The following is a 23,000-nucleotide window of genomic DNA, read 5'->3' as shown; positions in this document are numbered from 1 at the left end:
TAAGGGATCAAGCTCATCTTTTAATTGTGGAGGGGAAAGCAGTTTAATTTGATAGAACGGGCACATGATCCAGATTGTTGAAAGATGTGTGATGACTTTGTTTTATATATACATTTTTAGTTGCACATTTTAGCATGAGGTAACCAATGAAGTCAAAAAGCGCCCGCTTCAAATGTTCTTTAAAAAACAAACCTTTCTTCAAAGTGTAGGATATCAGGACCATTGTTCGAACAGACCTCAAAATGTACTGTATTAAAGATGTTATTTACACAATTGTGATTCTCTTGAGCAGCGTACAACGTGAGAGACTGAAAAAAAAAGAACAAGCAGCTCTCATCACACAGTGGCACACTTGATCTTTGGCCTTTTAATATTCCCTACCACTCTTGAATTGAACATTTAGATAGTTTGCTGACGATAGTGTGATGCGAAAGAGTTTTACATTGTGTGTGGAGGGAGAGGGGCAGTAAATCTCTCTGTGCTCTGTCTATGGGCGGTGTAAGTGACCGCTGTGTGTCCTCCAGGCCTTGAAAGAGTGCCAGGTTTTGGGTGGCAGGCAGGTACTTCCAACTGTTCAGGCAGCTGTTTCTTCTCAGCACAATACGGTTTTGCAATGAGTACAATGGATTTTTACCACAACGATCCTCTCAGTGCAGGTTGTTTTCAATGGGTGTTTCTTGTCAGCAGTTTTCCACAGGGGAAATGAATGCTAACTCTTCTCTGAATGTGTCTCCCTCAGGTAACAGGTTCTCGCTGACCTCCTTCGGGGCTCTTTACATCTCTGATGTTCAGAAGGAGGATGCCCTCTCCACATACAGGTGCATCACCAAACACAAGTACAGCGGCGAGACGCGCCAAAGCAACGGAGCCAGGCTCTCTGTAATGGGTGAGCAGCTAGGTGTTGTCACTTAAAGGTGGAGTCAGTGATTCTGGTGAATGCTTGTTGTAAAAAAATAAATAAATAAAAATCAGTGCTAATACAAAGCCTAGACTCTGTAAACAGGCTTGTTGCTAGCTGCAAATTGTTTACATAACCATTGATTACATGCTCGTCTATAGAGCCTATGCTGTGTATTAACACCAAATTGTTCTCAGCTCACACACACAGTTTGTTCAGGTAGTGGATCGTGAGTTATTCACTGATTTTGTCAACAAGCATTCTCCAAAATCGCAGACTCCCCCTTTAACTTGTAACATTATTCTGATATTTCTCTTGTGTCTTGACCACAACAATGACCCCTATCTATCCTGTCCTCTCTAGACCCCAACGAGTCCTCACCCACCATCCTGGACAGTTTCCAAGCAGGCGAGGTGTACGCGGGCCACAGTATCGAGCTCCCCTGCGCGGCGGCGGGAGGTTACCCGACCCCCACCGTGCGCTGGCTGAAAGATGGCCGCCCGCTGCCCTCCGACGCCCGCTGGACACGGCGTTTGACCGGGCTGACCATCAGCGACCTGAGGCAGGAGGACAGTGGCAGCTATGCATGCGAAGTCACCAACAGTTTTGGCTCAAAGGAGGTGTCTGGACAGCTTCACGTTATAGGTGTGTGTGTGAGCTCAACTATACACACACCACACACACACACACACACACACACACACACACACACACACACACACACACACACACACACACACACACACACACACACACACACACACACACACTCAGACACATTCTCAAAACAAGCTGACAGACTCCCACGCTGTCTTCTCGGTGAATCAGCCTGGCAGACGGACACATTCGCATACTCCTCTCTTTCCTTTTTGGTTGGAGGCACACACATAGAAAGTCGCACCTCGCACAAGTGTGTCTGTAACAAACATGTGTGTGAGCCTGTTTTGATGCCTCGTCATATCAGGTCTCAAGAAGGGGAGACAGGGCAATAATCCACTCCGACTGACTCCGTTACCCAGCTGCCAGCACCATTCACCATCACAGAGAGAGAGGGATGGGTGAGGAAAAGACAGGGATAAATACGAGGGGTCACACAAGGGACGATCCCACAATCCAGACAGTGGTGGAATGACATTATCTACGAAACGTAATAACAAGATAACGGGATGGGTGGAGATAAGTGTACATTGTGTAAAGTATACAAAGAAACATAAAAAGCAAGGGAGGAGGCGAGACAGAGGGAGAGAGAGAGAATAGAAAGGCGGTAGGCTTTGCCAGTGGGCACATCATGGCAGCACACTCTGTGACTCTGACAGGGTGAGGGGGAGTGGGAGGGGGTTTTGGAGGCACAGAGATGCCCCCCAGCACACACCACCAGCTGCCTTATTGCTCACTGACATTTGCGCGCACACACACACACACACACTACATCTCGCACACACACACACACAGACACACACACAGACACACTTTAGGCACACAAGTGGACAGAGATGCGAAGAGATATCTCCAGCTGCTTTTTTAATGAGTGCGTCGAACTGATTGAGTCACCACCGCTGATTGCGCTCGCTCTCTTCCTCCTCATGAATGCAAATGCCCACTGTACTTTTGAATGCATTTGTCACATGAATTTGGTTGGAGAATGTTAGAGTAATACAAAAATTGGTCGTCCATTGACAAAAATATATATATTTATAAGTATTTAAAATTAGTTTGTTTTATAATTGAGTGTTATTTATGTGTTTGTTAGGCCTTGATTCATGAGTTATTCAGCACCAAAAAATGCAGCAATAACATTTATTTAACATAAACCCTACATAATTATGATTTACTGCACAGTTAATAAATGTATAATAATCTTTGCATTACAAGTTGCTTTGCAGTGAAACATAAAAAACAGAAAGCAGAAAATGTATCTCTATGAGGTATTTTTTTTAACACACCTGTGTTCTAACAAACAACTTGCATCCATTATCCATCTCTCAGATCCACTGCGAGTGACCTTGTCCCCCAAGAATCTGAAAACTGGCATCAGCAGCACACTGTTCTTCACCTGCACTGTGGAGGGCTCTCCAGAATACACCATCAACTGGTACAGCAACACGGAGCCCATCGTCCCCGACCAGCACATCTCCATACAGGGACAACACAACGACACACTGCAGATCACTGCGGCACAGAAGTTCCACTCTGGGGCCTACCAGTGCTTCGCCTCCCGAAAGGGCCATACTGCTCAGGACTTTTCCATTATTCTGCTAGAGGGTATGTGTGTGGACTGAGCTTATACTTTTACACGTTGACTTTTATTCTTCATTTGAATACGAGTCAATAAATGTTTGCTTATATGGTCATTGTCATTGAACCAATGCACACAATCGTTTAAAGCTATAGTGCGTCATTTCTGTCGCCCCCCCCCCCCCCCCCCTCCCCCCCCATGTAGCCTAATTCTGAGTAAATACAACAACAGTGTCGGCGCAGCTACATGAGGCCTTCCGTGATCGCACATGGATGTTATACCCTCAGCTATACTTACAGGTTTTTTTCTTAGCAAGAGAAACAACGACTGGAATTTCTTGGGCAGCTCTTGGGATTTTTATGAGCTCCCGTGCCAGTGTTGGGGGTCACCAGTGTTGGGGGGTCACACCAGTTTGTAAACGCTGCCATACTGAGAAATACAGTTTTATGGAGCTGATAGGCTTAATCAACTTTTGTGTCAACTCTTTTCACAATGGCTTGAATGTAACCGTCATTCATTTTTATGAAAAAGTTACGCACTATAGCTTTTAAAAAATGTAGCAGAGATGGTTTGCATACAGCAAGTCTAGATCCAGGTTGCTGCACATGCTTCTTTTCCATCAGAACTTCTTCTCACCACCCTTGTCTTTATGTCCATCTGTATCTCTCTCTCTTTCTCTCTCTTTCTCTCTCTTTCACTCTCTTTCTCTTTCTCTCTCGGTCCCTGTCTCTCTGTCACGTCTCTCTACAGATGGTACTCCTCGTATCGTGTCTTCCTTCAGTGAGCGGGTGGTGAACCCCGGCGAGCCTTTCTCCCTCATGTGTGCGGCCAAAGGAGCGCCGCCGCCTTCCATCACCTGGACCCTGGACGACGAGCCGGTGGTGAGAGACTCCACCTACAAGACCAGCCAATACACGCTGTCGGACGGCCTGACCGTGTCGCACGTCAACCTCAGCAGCCCGCAGATCCGGGACGGGGGAGTGTATCGTTGCGTCGCACGCAACTCGGCCGGTAGCGCCGAGTACCAAGCGCGCATAAACGTAAGAGGTGCCTGTCTGCTTTTCAATATAAATGCACCCTACACCACCAATCTATACAAACACACACAAGGGCCAGTGAGAGGCATAGATCACTATTGTACTGTATGTCTATCTATCTATCTATCTATCTATCTATCTATCTATCTATCTATCTATCTATCTATCTATCTATCTATCTATCTATCTATCTATCTATCTATCTATCTATCTATCTATCTATCTATCTATCTATCTATCTATCTATCTATCTATCTATCTATCTATCTATCTATCTATCAATCTATCTATCTATCTATCTATCTATCTATCTATCTATCTATCTATCTATCTATATATCTATCTATCTATCTATCTATCTATCTATCTATCTATCTATCTATCTATCTATCTATCTATCTATCTATCTATCTATCTATCTATCTATCTATCTATCTATCTATCTATCTCTCTCTCTCTATCTATCTATCTATCTATCTATCTATCTATCTATCTATCTATCTATCTATCTATCTATCTATCTATCTATCTATCTATCTATCTGTCGGTCGGTCTATCGATCTATTTATTTGAGGGTCATTTAGAAAAATACACATAATCACTCATCACTTAGACACACAGCACATCTGATTTAGACCAAACATCAACAATATATCCTCAATCGGATTTGAGTAATGGGAGCATAACTAACCTCCCTGTCCAACCTGTCAACTTTCCCCAATCACTCTATCCCCTCAACCTTTATCTCTTCACCTCCTGTCTCCTTGGCTGCTCCCTTATTTCCGCCATGACCTCCTTCACCTCATCTGCCCTTCTCTCCGACCTCTGTGTGTGTCTGTGTCTCTGTGTTTGTGTGTGTGTGTGTCTCTTTCTCTCTGTCTCCCCCCTCCATCCCCCTCCCTCTCTTCCCTGTGTCTCCAGGTCCACCCCGAATCAGACCCATGCGGGACATCACCGCAGTGGCGGGCAGGAACACCTACATAACGTGCCGCGTGATTGGCTACCCGTACTATTCCATCAAGTGGCTGAAGGAGGGCATGCAGCTGCCCGATAATCACCGTCAAGTGGTGTTTGAGAACGGCACCCTGAGGCTGACGGACGTGCAGAAGGGCGCCGACGAGGGCACGTACTTGTGCAGCGTTCTGATCCAACCCCAGGTGTCAATCAACCAGACCGTCCATGTCACTGTTAAAGGTAAAAGTGAACATAACAAATGAATTCCAAAGGGATAAAACTGCACTGGGCAATTTTTTTTGGGAGGAGGGGGTGGGGGGTACAAATACACCCATTTTATCATATATCGATAGAGGGCCCCATCTACCTGTACTGTTACCAAAAAAAAGGTATTCCTGCTCATTCCGGGCATTTCTTTGCACACATCACCCTATCAAAAATGCAAAATGTCTCTTAAAGCAATCTGCCCAACAACAGAGGAAATCACCAACATTATTTGTTTTAATACCTTTCTTGCTAAATATATAATATGCTAATATGTTAGCAAAAGAGATTTCTAGATATCGGAGTACCCAGTCACTGCCAACAGTGTTCAAAGTTGTGCAATGCGGCTTTGCGGTAGTGCTTCGTGACGGAGGTAGATGGTGTTTTTGGATTTATGTTTCAGTGCATGCGTCTGTATGTTGTTTAGTCTGTGAGTGGGGTAACGATGGTAGCAGGGCAGCTGCAGAGGTGTTTAAGGGTGTGTGCGCGTGCCTGCGTGTGAGTGTGTCTCTGATTTAATTAGATGAATAATAATGAAGCCTAGATTAAATCCCCCAGATGTCTCAGCTGTAGTACCCCCACCCCAACCTCCATTACTATGGCAACGCAATGACTTCCTCCTGCCAATTGGACTCTAACCAGAGCAGCTATTATGGGCTGCAGGAGATGGGGGGCTGGGAGGTGGGGGCCCACTGGCCAATGACCTTCTATCTCTCAGTCTTAGCATTGCTCCAGATGGCCACACTGCCACTCTGCCACATCTATCGCTGCCTTTATTCACACTGACTCTCTGCACCCTCCCTCTCCCTCCCTCCCCAGTGCCACCGCTCATCCAGCCCTTCGATATCCCTTCTACCTCAGTGGGGAAGCTCATGTACATTGCCTGTGTGGTGTCATCTGGGGACATGCCCATACGCATCACCTGGCACAAAGACGGCCAGCTCATCATTCCAGGCTCCGCCTCTGGCGTCGCAATCGAGACCAAAGAGTTCATGAGCTCCCTACAAATCTCCAAGGTGACACTGAAGCACAACGGAAACTACACCTGCATCGCCAGCAACGCCGCTGCCACCGTCAGCTGGGAAAGACAGCTGATTGTTACTGGTGAGGGATTGAGCAAAGAGGGAGAGAATGGCATGATGATGAATTAGGTCATACATCTAATTTGGAGAGGGAGATATGTGTAATTTTAGGAACACTCCCATTTTACACCTTTTATTGTTAGACCCTAGTTTAGTTTCGTCCATTTAGGTTAATCACATCTCTCTGTTTCTCAGTGCCACCGCGTTTCGTGGTGCAACCCAACAATCAGGATTGTATCTACGGCAAAGCTGGAGTTCTCAACTGCTCTGTGGAGGGTTACCCACCTCCTAAAGTCATGTGGAAACACGCCAAAGGTAAAAATCTACACATCATTCCCAATGTCGCATTAACAAGATTATGTGAACAAGGAAAAGAGCATCCAGTAGCATGCGTTGACTTGATGTTGTGTGGTGCAGGTGTAGGAAACCCTCAGCAGTACCATCCAGTCCCTCTTACTGGCCGTATCCAGATCATGTCCAACGGCTCTCTGCTCATCCGGCACGTGCTGGAGGATGACCGGGGTTATTACCTCTGTCAGGCCTCCAACGGAGTGGGCTCAGACATCAGTAAGAGCATGATCCTCACTGTCAAGAGTAAGTATCAATCATTCTTTTATTTGGCTTGAACACACTTCTGTTCATAACCACATCCCCTGGATTTCACATATACCGAATACACAGAGAAGCCCTAGCTTTTTGGGGAGGGGGAATCAGCTCTTCTAAGATGCACTTTTGCCTCAGGCGAAGTGCGGCCTGTACTGAACCTTAGAAAAACCCTGTCCTCCTCTTGCACACCCTTAACTGGGGGTATCTTCGCTATTGATTGATGTGTTCCGGCCGCCGGTCTGTGTGCTCCAGAATGTTTTTGGTTGGGGAAAAAGGGCTGATGAATTAGTGATGAAAACAAAACCGCAGGAACCCTTTTTTCGATCAATAATCTATGTCTGTGGAAAAGAATCAGGAGGAGTAGAAGAAAAAGAGAAAGGCGGACAGGGAGAGAGGAGGTAGAGGGGGCCAGCCGGGGGCTTGAAGCGTGAAATGAAAATGGGGAACCAAGTGAAGAAAATAGAGATGTCTATACATCTGTAATATATCTGTCCGTTTCCAATAGCACATCCCCGTTCCCTCGTCTCATTACTCCGTATAATACTTTTGGTCACACTGACACGTGTCTTTTTGATTCCGCTCAGTTCCTGCCATGATCACCAGCCACCCCAACACCACCATGGCGAGGAAGGGCCAGACCAAGGAGCTGAACTGCACGGCGCGCGGCGAGCAGCCCATCATCATCCGCTGGGAGAGAGGAGACACAGTGATAGACGCAGAAAGGAACCCACGTTACTCCATCACCATCAACAAGAAGGGGGACGAGGTCATCTCTACGCTCAAGGTCAGATGCCGGAAGGAACTCCGCAGCATAATGCCCAAATGTCAAACTCAGTTCTGCCAGTTTTGGCAAAATGTTTCCAGTGTTTTAGGATTTTTTCCTGTGGAGTAAAAAAGTGTACATTTCTTAAAACAAGGCCACATTAGGCACATGAAGTCAATAATGCTGCATAATGTCTCTCAGCTATTAATCTAAGTTCGAAATGTTGGGAAGCTTTTGATAAAGACTGGAATCTGGGAAAATCGGGGGAACAGCGTTTTTTATTTTATTTTTATTTTAGACTGAGCCAGGACAGCTTTTTACCCCTGTTTTCATTCTATATGCTAAGCTAACCTAACCGGCTGCAGCTTCATATTTTATTTCTTAGCAAGATATTGAATTTCCGAAAATTGTTGGTTTATTTGTATTATTGCAAAGGAGTCTTGTGACACATGTGACACATGCTTCTGTCCTTTGTGCAATATACATCTATATACAATATATATCTTTTGTCACATTGGAACTTTTTTGTTTGTTTGTGTTGATGCTCACAGCTGAACCCAGCCGAGAGGGGAGATTCTGTCTTCTTCTCTTGTCATGCCATCAACTCCTATGGAGAGGGTCGAGGACTTATCCAACTCACTGTGCAAGGTATATATCTCTCATGCATATATACTAACTGCACACACATCTCACAAACAGGTTGGTTTTGCAAAGTGTTCACCTCCTCTATCTTTCTCTCTCACCCATACACACACAGAACCACCAGACCCCCCTGAACTGGAAGTGAGGGAGGTGAAAGACAGGAGCATGAATCTGCGCTGGATCCAAAGGTTTGACGGCAACAGCATCATCACCAGCTATGACATCGAGTACAAAAACAAGTCGGGTAGGTTTCCTAAATTTGAAATATATTGCACCCATCAAAAATTTTCTTTAAAAGATACATGTCTGAAAATAATATCATCTCTCATATTTTTTTTTTAATTTCACAGACTCCTGGGATCACATGTACACAACCAGGAACATCTCACCCACCAACAACCAGGCCAACATCGTGGAGTTGCACCCGGCCTGTGTGTACAGCATCCGCATGTACTCCTACAACAAGATTGGCCGCAGCCTTCCCAGCAAAGAGCTCACTATCAGTACTGAGGAAGCTCGTAAGTGATTGTTTTTAACCTCTAGGAACCTCACATTTTTCCACATTTGCTTGACTTTTTCTAGAATAGGGCTATGAATGTTGAATGTAACCCCTTTGCCTAACATCTTCTATCAACAGCGCCTGACGGGCCACCGATGGAAGTAATCCTCACACCGATGACATCTCAGAGTATACGGGTTACATGGAGGGTAAGATCACTATCATGTTTTTTGTTGCACAGTGCTTATTTTTATAAGCAGAGCATTGCAAAACAATATAAAATACATTGCAAAACAATATAAAATACTCTATGCACATCTGTATTTGTCAGCACAACAGGTAATTTAAATATAAATATTCTTACCAAAAACCATCACTCATTTGTCCTGTAAACTGAATATGTCTCCTCTATGTCTTTCGCTATATGGTTAAATGTCTAATTTATCAACACATTACAATGTGAGAAATTGTGACACAATCTGCATAAGTTTGTTAAAAAACGACAAAGGATATAACCTGACAAAGGTGGCCAAATCATTTTGAGATAAACAATACACATTGGTGAAAGTATCAGTTGCCGTGCAAACAGTTTTGAAATCAAACTCGGATATTTACTGATTGTGTATTTCTTCCAAATTTTCCAAAATGACCTGGTTGCAAGTTGCACGCTGATCCTAATGCATTGTTGTATAAACCGTTATCACCATATTCCTTTCAGGCTCCTAAGAAGGAGCTGCAGAACGGGGTGATCCGAGGCTACCAGATCGGCTACAGAGAGAACGGTCCAGGCAGCAACGGCCAGTACAGCATCGTGGAGATGAAAGCTACGGGAGACAGTGAAGTGTACACCTTGGACAACCTCAAGAAGTATGCCCAGTACGGGGTGGTGGTCCAGGCCTTCAACAGAGCTGGGACAGGCCCCTCCAGTACTGAGATCAACGCTACCACATTGGAAGATGGTGAGAGAGCCAGGAGATGGCAAGATAAACTTAAAGGGAGTTTGGACACACCTGAGAGAGAGAGGACTGTTAGACAAGGGGAGAGTGTGTTAAGACAAAAGGTATTACCCTGATTGGTTCATGTAGTCATCAATCTAGCCTTGAAGTGGGGAGGGCCCGGTCTGACTGGAGGCTAGATTGATGACTACATGAACCAATCAGAAGCTACCTTCCACTTAGGGACGAACGTTAGGTCTGAATGCGAGCCCTGATTAGCATAAAGCATATCTTATTGATTCGTCAAAAATAATGTAAAATAGAGTCAGGGCAACAGAATGGGGGACACCCAAATGAACACAGCTAACATACATTATATGTAGACAAAGATGCACACACACAAAAAAAAAAATGGTTGAAAAAGATTTGCAGCACATCCCCCCATTCTTCTTCTGACTTTAATTAGCACCCTCATTAGGGTGGTAGGGAGCGAGAGAGGAACAAGGAACCCCATTACTCTCTAAATGTCTGCCCACTCTGCCTCCTTTTCCTCTTCTTCCATTGGTTGCCAGTCTCTTCCTTTTTCCCCGTCCACTATTTTGCATCTTTATTTATTTCTTATTTTCTGATCCTCCCTATTAGACAGAAATTCATGGACCCTCCCCTGTCTTTGTGGGCAGTAATAATGAACAACCCTGACCATGGTAACAGTAATAGTGATGGTAATTGTCCATATAGGTAGCCGCTCCTACAGCTGCAATTACCTTGAAGACGAGGATTGTCTTCTTTCAGATTAGCCCACCTCACCCTCTTCATCTAAATGTTAACCCCTTAAGGTGTAGCTGCTTTACTATTCATTCTGCTGTCTCCCAGTGCTCTTCCTCCCTCCGAAGCCTCCTCTGCTTCTCTCCCGTGGCCTAAAAGTTATAGCACTGAACCACAAGCTATCTTTAAGCTTTACATTTATTTGACGTATTTATTTCAGCATAATGCCTGTGGGTTGTTTGTGTTGGGTAGTTGTCTTTACCATGCTAGACCATGGTAGAGTCTCAGGAAACATATATTTGCACTTCTAACACTTGCCTCCCATTCTCTCTCTCCAGTGCCCAGCGAGCCACCGCAGAACGTGCGAGCCATCTCCGTGACGTCAGACGAGGCGGTGATCACATGGGCAGAGCCTCCACGGCTGACACTGCACGGTGTGCTGAAAGGCTACCGCGTTGTGTTTTGGTCCCTCTTCCCTGACGGAGGTGGGTGCTGTGGGGGCCAGGCCCAGTGGCCAATGCAGAGTAATTATCACCTATCTCATTCTATACTTTACCTAACCCGCCCACCCATCCACTTTCCTCTCTGTCAGTGTTGTGAAGTCAGAATGTGTTAATGTGTGTCTGCTGCACCTTCCTCGTCAAGCACTTCCTGTTCCTGTGTGTCTTTGAAATTGTCCTTGTGTGTACGGCTGGGTGATATGGCCAATGATTTTACCACGATAAAAATAGTGATGGCAGTCAATATGGATAATTGTCAAGATAAGTGTAAAGGCTTCATGTTGCGCCTGAGAGAAAGTTGAAGAAACCAGAAGGTAGTAGACGGAGTTCACTTGAAAATACCCCGGTTCAAAAATTAAAATGAAAAAAAATATTAGAACTCCTCTGATCCTCTGGACAGAGTATAACTTCCAGTCGTGTGTTTTTGGCTTTGGCACCTTAAAGGGATTGTGTGCAACGCAACATGAATTAGTTCCTAATTAACATTGAGAACTCAACATTAATTTAAAAACAATTAAATAAATATATGTAAACAAAAAATATTAAATAGGGGAGAGTGGCCTAAGTTGTGCCGGTGGGGAAGTTGTGCCACCCCTTGTTTCTAGAAAACCATAGAAGAAATTGGAAATGTGACCACATATTTAAGAAGAGCCATCCATTTAACTCATCCTGTAAAGAAAGGAGAAACATGGAATAAGATATAAGCACATTTAAAGCTATACTGTACGATCTGAGAGAGCTAGCATGATTTGAAATTAGCTTGTCCTCGGAGTTCCGTTTAACTCCTCCCTCTCCCCTCGGGACTCCCTCCCCCACCCCTCGACACACAGCCGTGCACGAGCGCTGCTGGCTGCACTTCCCAATTGCACTGTTTACCAGTGATTGTTAACATTTAACTCACACACACAAACACTCACACATAGGCTACATGCAGAAAAGGCCCCAAAGTTTATAGGTTACAGTGTTGTTATTTCTTATAGAGTGTTGAGATGAGTTTTGTTCAGTGTGGATGACAGTATAGCTGTCAGTTAGTGGCCGTGACGTCAGTCGGCCGGAGGGTCTCTCTAGTAAGTTTCCTTTTCTCTTCTCTCTCGGTCAGGTGTGTGAGCGGCGCGCGCATGTTGCCGCAGTAGTCGACACAGTTGAAACGTGTATGTGAATCACCCGTGTGTGAGTAGGCCTAAGTACATGCAGTCCCGATCGCTGTTATAAGTTACAGTTTATGGATGTTATTGACGGCCGCGATTCGCAGGTCGCAACAGCTGTTCTAACGTCTCCTCACGAGCGGAATGTAAGCCTGTGTCTCTTTTCCTGCGATCTATGCTGCTGTGCCTGTGAAAGAAGGAAAATAAAGAGCGGAAAAACCATACTCCTCTTCTCATGCTTATAGTCTGACGTTTTTGGCCTTAAGTGGTGTTCTGGCCGACACCTCTGAAGTGAAACCAGTGATAAGCAGATCAGCGCGGTACCGGTAGGCGACATCCACCAGTTTCCTCCACTACACTAGGCTACATGATGAAAGATACAGAGCAGTAGCCTACTTAAAAATATAGCCTACTTTTTAATCTTTGGGTTTTGGGGAAAGTAGCAAGTCTTGTCAAGTCAAAAGGCTCAAGTCACGAGTCTAGTCCACTGCCAGGTAGCCTACTACGATATGGCACGAACGCTTTCTCTGCCCTCCGTGAACGCGCTCAGGCTCGCACACAGAGGGGAGAGAACGCGCAGGATTGTGATTGGTTCTTTAGATACGGGTCCATCGTCTCCGATTGGTCAGCATTTTAACAGGTTTATAGAAGGTACAGAATTTGGGGGTTTTTCGTTTCTTTTTCATTGCCCATAAGTCATTTATTGCTGTTGGGGTGTAAAAAGCACTTTTCACAACATATTAAAAAGTGCATATTGCAGATAATCTCCTATGATGCCTTTAAGCTAAAAAAACTGTTTTCAAAGTAAAATTTCCATGATCAAGGTTTTTTGATTACTGTGTCTGAACAATTATAGACACGTTTGAAAACATTTGACACATGTTTTAGTGCTTTAGTATGCTACACTTTGTGTCTATATAGTTAGCACAATGTCAGCCCTATACTGCTGCATCATGCTTATTATCCAAAATTCTGGGGATGGGGTGATTTGTGCCAGAGGGCCTAGGTGAGTTCCAAGTAAGTAAGTAAGTAAGTAAAATGTATTTATAAAAGCACATTTATAACAGTTTGCACTGTCCAAAGTGCTTTACATAGTGCATTCAGTAGGTAAAAAAATAAGGTAAAATAACAATAACCAAAATAAAAGACATAAAGCCCAGACATCCACATATAAACAAAGATAGTAGTGCAGAGGTAAGATAGTTAATGGGGAGGAAAAACCAGGGTGTACATATGGGTTATGAACCTTGATTTAAAGGCAGAAATGGAGGGGGAATCGCATATGCCAGGTGGCAGTTGGTTCTACAAGGGCGGAGCAGCTAGTGCAAAGTACATTTCTGAGAGTTGTGCCATTGGCATGGCTGTATACGCTGGTCACCAAAAGAAAGTGATTGTCTACAGTAGCTCAGAAGAGACTGACATCTCCATTTCACTTAACGACACCACTGATGAGAGTTCAGATGGCCAGAAAGATGGTGATGGTGACTTTGTCATTGTGAGCTTAGCAGGTAAAACCACCTAGATCTGCTAGGCCTTGTTTAAGAAAATTGTCCTTCAATCTTTGTAAACTTTACTTTAAATAAACCTTAAATAAGTAATTGTCTAATGGATTTGTCTTGCATTACAGTTTATGAGATATATATCAATGGCACAATTTACCCCATGGTATTCTCTCTTGTGGCACAATTTATACCACACAGGGGGCAAATTGTGCCACAAGACAACTTTTTTTCCGAAAGCTATATTTCTTCAACATTTTATTCCAGATCCAAAGTTTTTATTGCCAGGGATGCACAACACCCTGAAATATATGTACATATTTGAGTTGGAGACTTTACTGTCAAGGCCTCACTTTAAAGTCACTTTGAGTAAAAAGTGGCACAATTTAGGCCACTCTCCCCTAATTAGAGAAATTATATTTATGGCAGTTAAACTGTAATTTCTAACTCTGTGTGTTCTTATATGGAATAATGTTGTACGCGCTGCTAAGATTTTTTTTAGATGATAAAAAGCCAAAATAACTCTACAATACAACTACATAAGTTGAGCAACATTTCATCTTGTGAACGATTGCTTCGTCCTGCTTTCAGCACAAAATGTTTCTTCTTTGTCGCTGTCAGTCATTTCACCATTATTTTTAATCTGCTCCCAAGTATAAACCCATCACTCGAGCCTATCTCTATCCTGCAACAGGATTGGCTGTTTCTCTTATACTGTTTACTAGTGGGTGCCAACTAACAGTCAAGGTGCATTAGAGCCCCCCTCTAAATTCTAACTAAGAAAAATACTGTATATAGGGATAATTATCATTAATTATTGTTTTATCACCCAGCCCTTTTTGTGTACGCTTGTTTCTTTGTGTCTTAGATTCTTATCACCATCAGTTTTGATGGTTGATGAAGCACAGTTGTCAAGTGCGTTTGTGGACCAATGTCTGTTCAATGCTGTTTGCTAAAAACTAAGTTCACATTCAAATGCAAAAGCAAATGTGTTTTATGGAAAATGTTGTCCAGATAATGACAACAAAAGCTCCATAATTTACTTTTCTGTTTGGGCTAGTTAAGCACTATGTTAAGGTTAGGGAAGGACTGCGGAGAGATAAAGTCAATCTTTTTTTTTTTCTTAATCTCAACCAAGTGCATCTGTCGCCTACAAACCTAAGAAAACGTGGGTCACAGCAGGCAGTAGTCACATTTCCACCAAAGCATATTCAGCAAAGAATGTTGGCAGCAAAGAAATATGTTTTGTTGTCTGTCCACCAGATAACCATGAGTGCTCTTTAAAAAAAAAGCTTTCCGCTCCTGTCCTACTTAGAATGGGGAGAGATGCAGAATATCACCACCCAACGTGAACAGGTGGAGCTGCGAGGGCTGGAGAAGTTCACCAACTACAGTGTTCAGGTGCTGGCCTACACACAAGCTGGAGATGGAGTCCGCAGCAACGTCCTGTATATCCAAACCCGCGAGGACCGTGAGTATGCATGCACACAAACACTAACACAAAAACAAAAAGTGAGCAAATTTAACTTAAAGGTGTGGACAGCAATACTGAAGAATGCTTGTTGTCAAAAGTAGTGAATACGATCGGCTACTGTCCGTACTGGGTGTGCGCTGAAAAGAAATCATGTGTTACAGTAATTCACCGCCTAGGCTCTGTAAACAGGTATGTTGCTAGCTGCGGTGGGTCCCCTTTGTTTACATACCCTTTGTTTACATATCAGTCTACATTGCCTAGGCTGTGTGTGTATTAACACCAGATTTCTATTTTCAGCGCTGGTTGCGGATCATGAGAACAAGAATTCTCCAGAATCGCTGACTCCACCTTTAATTGTTTTGAAAAGAACGTTTATGAAGATAAAAAAAAATAAAGAAGGAGCGTTAACTTTGCCTGCACAGTGTATGGCGTGAGGGTAAATGGGTGGATATTGAATAAAAGGGGTGCTGGGCTTTATCTCAAACCCATGACAAAAGCTCATTTATGCTTGGAAGCTCCATTAGTGGTGCTAATGAGAATTAAGAGGCTTTGGGTCCACAGCTCAGGGCTGAGGGAGGGCTGGCGGGAGACACTGGGTGGGGAGAGGAGGGGAGCATATAGCATCCAGGAGTCAGCCATCAGCCCGGGCCTACATCTTTTTCTCCTTTATTTTCACCAGCCCCTTTTGCCATAGGCATAGGGATTAACTCCTCTTGGATTAGAGAGAATTAATTTTGTGTTTACACCATTGGAGGCGGGATTACAGCCGGATCCATGCCTCTTTATAGGGGAGAGGGAGGAGGTGCCTGGGGTTTGAAGATGGAAAGATAAGGAAGTGATCACACAACCTATTCTTCGCTGACAAAAAAACAAATCAAAGGCCTTGAAAAAAAAGATAATAGAAATGTCATAGCCAGATTTTTTTTTCTGAGCCCGTTTTAAGTGGGCTTGCATTCTTTGTGTATAGGGATGAGTGTATTAGGATCTCCCTGTGACGTATACTCCTCTGATTGGCTCCAACGGTGGATAATATATTCACGCAGGTCGGGGGCGTTCATTGCTTCCTGACACAGAATGAGCTGACTGTCAGTCTGTCTGTCTGGAGTCCTGGGCAGATTTTGGGCACCAGATGGGACTTAACTCTCACCCCCTCCCACTACCACTCCTACTTTGACATAAAGGTCCAGTTATGATAATGATGTGACTGCCTCCCTTTGCCACTCCCGGACACCACCTCCAGCGTTGTCTTCATCACTCCCCTTAGGCCCCAAGAACTGCAGCCATCATTCACCCCATGCTTTCATCCCCGCCTCCCTCTTTTAAAAAACCTCTCTCGCTACATACATCCTTTTTTAGAGTTTGTGTTGTTTTTATCCTCGTTCGTGTAATGTGTAAGATGAAAGAGTCAGAGGGGGCATGGGCTGGTTGAATGGCTGGATGGTGGGGGGCCCTCACATAAAAGGATTCAGAGAGCTGGGTCTTACACTGCGGTAGTTTCTTCTGTAGACCCCTAGATGAGGCCCACTGTCAAACCTAGGTCATATTTATGGTGTGGGCCTGAATAGGCTTAACACTGTGAACCCCAATACAGTAAGGCCAATGTGACAAAAGCAGTATTGTTCACCTCTCACAGTATCCAGCATCCTGAAGTGCTTTTTGTTTTTTGTGTAAAGTGCGCATCCATTTTAAATCCTTCCCACGCCTTTTTACATGGAGTATTAAGTGGTGGTGTCCAGTGGCACGCTGAAGTGGCTAGCAGAGGATCAGACACTGGCGTCTAATCTGTTTGCGGTTGGTTGGAGAGTTAAGAGTACGCTGGGTGTCACAGAGTTAGAACTGCTGACCGATGTCTGACTGAACATATGTCGCCGCCGTCCACTCCAAAGGGAGTTCTTCCAAGAGCGGCTTAGTGCAGGATAAGACTAACAATCTTAACAAACAAGCCTGCTCACTTTAATAGGCCTCCGACACCCAGCAAGCACGCACACACACACACACACACACACACACACAATCAAACAGACACACACACAATCAAACACACACACACATGCACATGTATGCACACTTTTGATGATGTCCCTTTGTGTTTTCTTTAGTTCCTGGTCCACCGGCTGGCATCAAGGCAGTTCCCTCCTCTCCCAGTAGTGTGGTTGTGTCATGGCTGCCCCCTCACAAACCCAACGGTGTTATCCGCAAGTACACCATCTACTGCTCCAGTCCGGGGTCTGGACAGCCGGTAAGTGGGACTCAATGGGGGCCAGTAGAAAATGTTGTAGGTGATTGAGAAAAGCAGGGGAACTTAATATATCTATCATTGGACATGGTTATTTGTAACCACTTTTATTAATTGAACCTGTGTGTGTGTGTGTGTGTGTGTGTGTGTGTGTATCTTCGCGCGTGTCTCTTTCACTGCGTTTGCACCATCGCTTTATTTCCTGCCCTCCCAGATGAACAGATGAGGTTGTCTTGGCAACGTGATGAGACGTAGATATGCAAATGAAGCAGAGAACAAGCTCACACATGCACACTGCCGCATAAGAAACGCACACACTCATTCACACACACACCCCACACACACACACACACACAGACAGAAACATTTCAACATTTTTCTATTTATACACGCATGTGCGGCATTTCAGTTTTGGTTAGATCATGTGCACACACACACCAGCACACGGTAAAAAATCTCATATCAGGGCTAGAATCTCACTTTCTTATTATTCACAAATACTCCTCCCTCTCCGTGCATGAGTGCCATGTAAATGAGCACGGGCAGGGAGGGGAGGGGGGAAGGATGTGTTGGGAGAGCAAAAGAGAAACACCATTAGAGGTAGGCAGAGACCGAGGGGGAACAAGAGAAAAAAGAAAGAGAGAGATGAGGGGAGAGGAAGAGGAAGAGGGGGAGAGAGTGTGGGGGGGACACAGGCTGGGAAGAAGGGAGGAGCAGAGGAGGGTATCAGTCACATCGAGATGAGAGTGCTTTTGTCCGTCTTTTCATTATCTCCCTGTATCACTCCCTGGATCACCACCACAACACCACCGCTTTGCTGGAGGAATTTTTCGAACGCACCCCTTACACACACACACAGACACACACACTCACTCACACAAACACACCCTCCCTCCCCATGCCCCCCCCCCCATTCTCTCCTCTTCACTGAGCTAGACATAGAGCGATAGAGGAAGAGAGAGGGAAAAGCAAATGGTGAAGGAATTGAAGATGAACACTGAGAGATGAACAGATTAAAGAGATAGAACAGAGGATAGACTTGAGGGGAAAACAGTGGTTTTGTGCGCGGCGCCTCGGCAATGCGTGTGTGTGTTTGTGTGCCTGCAGGTGTGTGTGCGTGTGAGTTTCCTCTCAAAGACGCGTTTGTAGGGGAAAATATCCACAGGAACACATCATTTAATCCAGTATTGAGGCCTAGAATGTGATTTTTCCGAACCCCCGTGGTTTAATTCTCTTGTACCTAAAAAAGAATGGGGGTTTAAAAGGGGAAACCCACACAATAAATGTTGAGGCCTTTTTTTATTGCATGTATTTCTTCAATGTGTCACCTCTTTGTGACAGTTTTGAAACACTCGAAACATTAAATAAAATAACTACATTGATTAAAACACATATTCAACTTGTGTGTCAATGGGAAATAAAATCATCAATCACTGCCATCAAAATGACATTTACATCTACAATTATTTGAGTCAAAATTCTACTGATCAAGGTTTGGAGCCCGCTTCAGGATACATGAACAATGCAATAGCAATCACCAGAGTGACTCGTATAGTTTTCAGAATAGACGTCACAGGGCAGTCCACATCAACATAGAGGTCATTCATAGGTGAGAAACACACTGTAAATAATAAAGCAGAAAGAACATCTGCGTGCATAAATTCAAATTGAGCAATAAGGCTACAAAATGGTTAAGAAAGAAAATCCATGCTTTAAGGACTTTAATGTGTAAAAAAAAGTACAATATCAATGATCACAAAAATAATTTAAGGAAATGTGTTAACATGTTACACATATAAATAGAAAGAGTCCACCTGAAAATATACAATATTTCTGTTCATTCCCAACTATAAAATTTCCCAAAAAATCAAATGTGTTTCACAAACAATCATCATGTAAACATTTTAATAATGATGTCTGGATTCCATTTAGCTGCCTCAGGTGAAGTCTGCTGGCTCACTGGCATGACTCACTGGAACCCTTGAATAGAACGGAGCCATCGTTTAAGTTATATGTAACATGTGTGCTTTTCCTACTTGTCATAAGTTAAAATGTCTGTGGTGAGAAAATCTTGAATTGTAATTGTAATCTAATTGCTGTCCTCTAAATACACATTTGTAATGTTTCACCTATAACACGTCTACAGGTTAAATACAGTATAGTTTACTTTCGTGTTTCAAGAGCTAAGCCTGTTGTGTCGCTATGTGATCAACAGGCGCCCAGTGAGTACGAGGCCAACCCGGAGATGCTCTTCTACCGTATCACGCACCTCTCCCGTGGCAAACAGTACCACATCTGGTCTGCCGCCGTGACAACTGCGGGGCGAGGCAACATCAGCTCAAAGGTCATAGTGGAGCCTGCTGGGAAAGGTGGGTGCTCGGGGCGAGGAGAAGGGTAAAGGGGTATTTTGTAAAGGTTACCAGGGAGGGCGCTCTAAAGATGGCTATGAAAAACGCCAACATGATACTCCAGTGCACGGATCACATTCATCACTCTCTCTCCCTCTCGCGCTCCCGTCTGCTCTCCAGGTTATTGATTGACAGCCGCGCTATCGATTGAGTAGCGGCTATGTTGCGAGAACCGCTGTTGTTAATTATGTGGTGATGAACAGGGCCTATCCAGTAAAATGACCCTTGGGGAGAGCGGTAGCAGGCAGGGAATCAATAGAGGGGGAGGATCTATGGAGAAGAGATAGACTGAAAGTGAGAGGGGTTAGAGGGAGGGGCGACGCTAAAACACTGAACTGCAGCTTTTTTATTCCCTCAGCAGTGAGTAAAAAGGTCTTGCCCCCTAGGTAAAAACTGGGCCAGGCTTTCAGCTGACAGCACAGGCGGGCAGTTAGACATTTGAAAGTAAAAAAAAAAATAGACATGTTTGAAAGAGCATCGAAAGCTGTTTTTTTTTTGTCTTGGTGTATCTATCATTCATCTATATGTCAGATTATGCGTACAAGATTCCATTGGCTCACTTTCTTTCTTTCTTGTGTGCAGTCCCGGGTAAGATCCTGTCCTTTGGGGGCACGGTTACCACTCCCTGGATGAAGGAAGTGCGTCTGCCCTGCAGCTCTGTGGGAGAACCCGCCCCCACAATTAAATGGACCAAAGACAGGTCAGAGTTCATCATATAACACTTACATGTCAGCACCATGACTCAAACAGACAGATACTGCTGCTCATGAGTGGGGGGGGAGAAGAAAAACTTGTCTTACTGTGGGATGAGATTAAAAGTCCGTAACCTGTCTGTATTTCTTAATTTTTTTCAGTGAGGACTCTGCCAGTCCAGTGACAGCCGACAGCCAACGGCAGATCTTATCCAACGGCACACTGGTGCTACGTCAGGTCAAAGCAGAGGACTCTGGGTACTACACCTGCACGGCCACAAACACCCTGGGCTTTGACACCATCATAGTCAATCTGGTGGTGCAAGGTGAGAAAGAAACAAGAGGTGTACTGTATTTATGTGGGACCGAACCAGGAGGAGGACGTGTTTGCTCGGCGAGTTTTTTTCTGATCTGTTGTTGAGTTACTGTCTGTGTGTGTGTGTGTGTGTGTGTGTGTGTGTGTGTGTGTGTGTGTGTGTGTGTGTGTGTGTGTGTGTGTGTCCAGTTCCTCCTGATCAGCCTCGACTGACCGTCTCCACTACCTCCACCTCCTCCATCACCCTGGCCTGGATCCCTGGGGACAACGGGGGAAGCTCCATCAGAGGTAATATACTCCTCAAACACCTGCAAAAATACCTGAAAAATAGCCAGCAGATTTTGAGAGGTATTTGGCAGTGTTTTTCACCCATTTTTGACATCAGTTGTACTAATGCTGCACATTACAGTGTAAACAGTGTTTCTGGGTGGAAGTCAAATTAGAGCCGATTGTAGCCGATGGTTGCCCCCTGGTGTCCAACAGATCTAGCAGCAGCAAATCCTCCGCAGTCTTGTTCTATAATTATAATATATTGGTATATTTTATAGTATTTTCTTTTACTTGTTTTGCAATCTTAATATTTTTGATATTCACTTTATTTATAATTTTTATTTTTATTCACTTTTATTATTATTATTATTAATGTAATGTTTTTATATAAACTTTTACTTATTTAGCAACTTTATATTAATTTATTTCGTCGTCCTCCTCCTCTAAATTCCTGCAATTTATTTGCTATTTATCTTTTTAAAGTATTTTTTTTAACTTATTTTAACTTTTAATAATTGATTATTTTATCTTTTTAATATTCTGTATTTTTTATTTTAGTCACTTAACATTTCTTTTAATACAACCGAAGGTTATCTTCTGGTGTTTCCTCAAAGTGTTCTCGATAGCGTTTCCCCATTTTCTGTTTTATTGTTCTATTGATCCATTCTCTTACTTCATCTTGTTTTATTCAGTTAGGTTTTTTGAGTTCTGTTGTATTGAGTGTAATTTTCTGAAATGTACTGGGGGGGGGGGGGGGGGTTGGGTAGTTGCATGAAAAGAGTTGTATAAATAAAGTTTGATTTGATTGATTCGATAAATGACGTGTGTTTGACATGAGGATGTTTGATTCGGCAGGATTTGTGCTGCAGTATTCTGTGGACAACACAGAGGAATGGAGGGACGTGTTCATCAGCTCCACTGAGCGTTCCTTCAGGCTGGACAACCTGCGCTGTGGAACCTGGTACAAGGTCAAGCTGGCGGCCAAGAACAGCGTGGGATCAGGGCGCATCAGTGAGATCATCGAGGCTAAGACACACGGAAGAGGTGAGGGGTTGGAAGCAAAAGGGCCACACACTGTCTCAAAACAGAATCCAATTGTTTTTTCTAATTTCCCATTTAAGATGCATTAGGAAGAAATCCTGATTAGACCATTGGCATTGAAAGCATGTAACATTGTCACATGGGCAGCTGTGGCGACGCGGGTAGGGCGGTCGTTGCAGAGTCGGTGCTTCGATCCCCTGCCTCCCCGCCACATGTCGAAGTGTCCCTGGGCAAGACACTGAACCCTGAATTGCTCCTGATAGTTAGCTTGCACCCTACGTGGTAGCTGCTGCTATCGGTTTATGAATGGGTGAATGTGTACAAAACAATGTAAAGCGCTTTGGGTCTGTGAAAAACCAGGGAAAAAAACGCTATATAAGTGGAATCCTTTTGCATTACCTCTCTAACCACCTGCCTTTACCACTGTTCTTCTCTCTACAGAACCGGTGTTCAACAAAGATCAGCCGCTGCTCACACACATCAACTCCACTCACGCGGGCATCAACCTGCAGGGCTGGACCAGCGGTGGCTGTCCCATCACTGACATGATGCTGGACTTCAGGCCTAAAGGCACGTGGGCCTGGCAGAGCCTCAAGGCAAACTCTACCACTCAGCTCTTCCTCAGCGAGCTGCGCGAGGCCACCTGGTACGAGCTGAAGATGAAGGCCTGCAACAGCGCCGGGTGTGGCAACCAGAGCTCCCAGTTTGCCACCACTGACTATGACGGCAGTGAGTGCT

At 44.3% G+C, this 23,000-nt stretch overlaps 1 protein-coding gene across 2 annotated transcripts in view; it reads left to right on the top strand.

The window, feature by feature from the left end:
• The window catches only part of LOC307260802 (cell adhesion molecule DSCAML1-like), a gene marked incomplete at both ends in the record, with an annotated part of 57,525 nt that overhangs the window by 30,924 nt on the left and 3,601 nt on the right, over positions 1 to 23,000 (top strand). Inside the window, 23 exons of one of the 2 annotated variants that reach the window (XM_080041124.1) lie at positions 740 to 886; positions 1,262 to 1,543; positions 2,885 to 3,160; positions 3,885 to 4,181; positions 5,093 to 5,365; positions 6,209 to 6,493; positions 6,667 to 6,786; positions 6,889 to 7,065; positions 7,662 to 7,861; positions 8,392 to 8,488; positions 8,598 to 8,726; positions 8,833 to 9,000; positions 9,120 to 9,190; positions 9,700 to 9,940; positions 11,020 to 11,205; positions 15,141 to 15,296; positions 17,399 to 17,553; positions 19,751 to 19,904; positions 20,526 to 20,643; positions 20,798 to 20,961; positions 21,141 to 21,239; positions 22,077 to 22,265; positions 22,704 to 22,991. In XM_080041124.1, coding sequence (XP_079897250.1) covers positions 740 to 886; positions 1,262 to 1,543; positions 2,885 to 3,160; positions 3,885 to 4,181; positions 5,093 to 5,365; positions 6,209 to 6,493; positions 6,667 to 6,786; positions 6,889 to 7,065; positions 7,662 to 7,861; positions 8,392 to 8,488; positions 8,598 to 8,726; positions 8,833 to 9,000; positions 9,120 to 9,190; positions 9,700 to 9,940; positions 11,020 to 11,205; positions 15,141 to 15,296; positions 17,399 to 17,553; positions 19,751 to 19,904; positions 20,526 to 20,643; positions 20,798 to 20,961; positions 21,141 to 21,239; positions 22,077 to 22,265; positions 22,704 to 22,991 — 4,272 coding nt within the window. The remainder of the gene's footprint in view (positions 1 to 739; positions 887 to 1,261; positions 1,544 to 2,884; positions 3,161 to 3,884; positions 4,182 to 5,092; positions 5,366 to 6,208; positions 6,494 to 6,666; positions 6,787 to 6,888; positions 7,066 to 7,661; positions 7,862 to 8,391; positions 8,489 to 8,597; positions 8,727 to 8,832; positions 9,001 to 9,119; positions 9,191 to 9,699; positions 9,941 to 11,019; positions 11,206 to 15,140; positions 15,297 to 17,398; positions 17,554 to 19,750; positions 19,905 to 20,525; positions 20,644 to 20,797; positions 20,962 to 21,140; positions 21,240 to 22,076; positions 22,266 to 22,703; positions 22,992 to 23,000) is intronic. The other variant, XM_080041125.1, reaches the window with a different exon arrangement.

Source organism: Ammodytes marinus (assembly GCF_949987685.1).
Source record: "Ammodytes marinus genome assembly, chromosome: 14".
Classification (NCBI taxonomy): domain Eukaryota; kingdom Metazoa; phylum Chordata; class Actinopteri; order Uranoscopiformes; family Ammodytidae; genus Ammodytes; species Ammodytes marinus.
The sequence above is the reverse complement of the archived record's forward strand: the minus strand, read 5'-3'. Positions and strand labels throughout refer to the sequence as shown.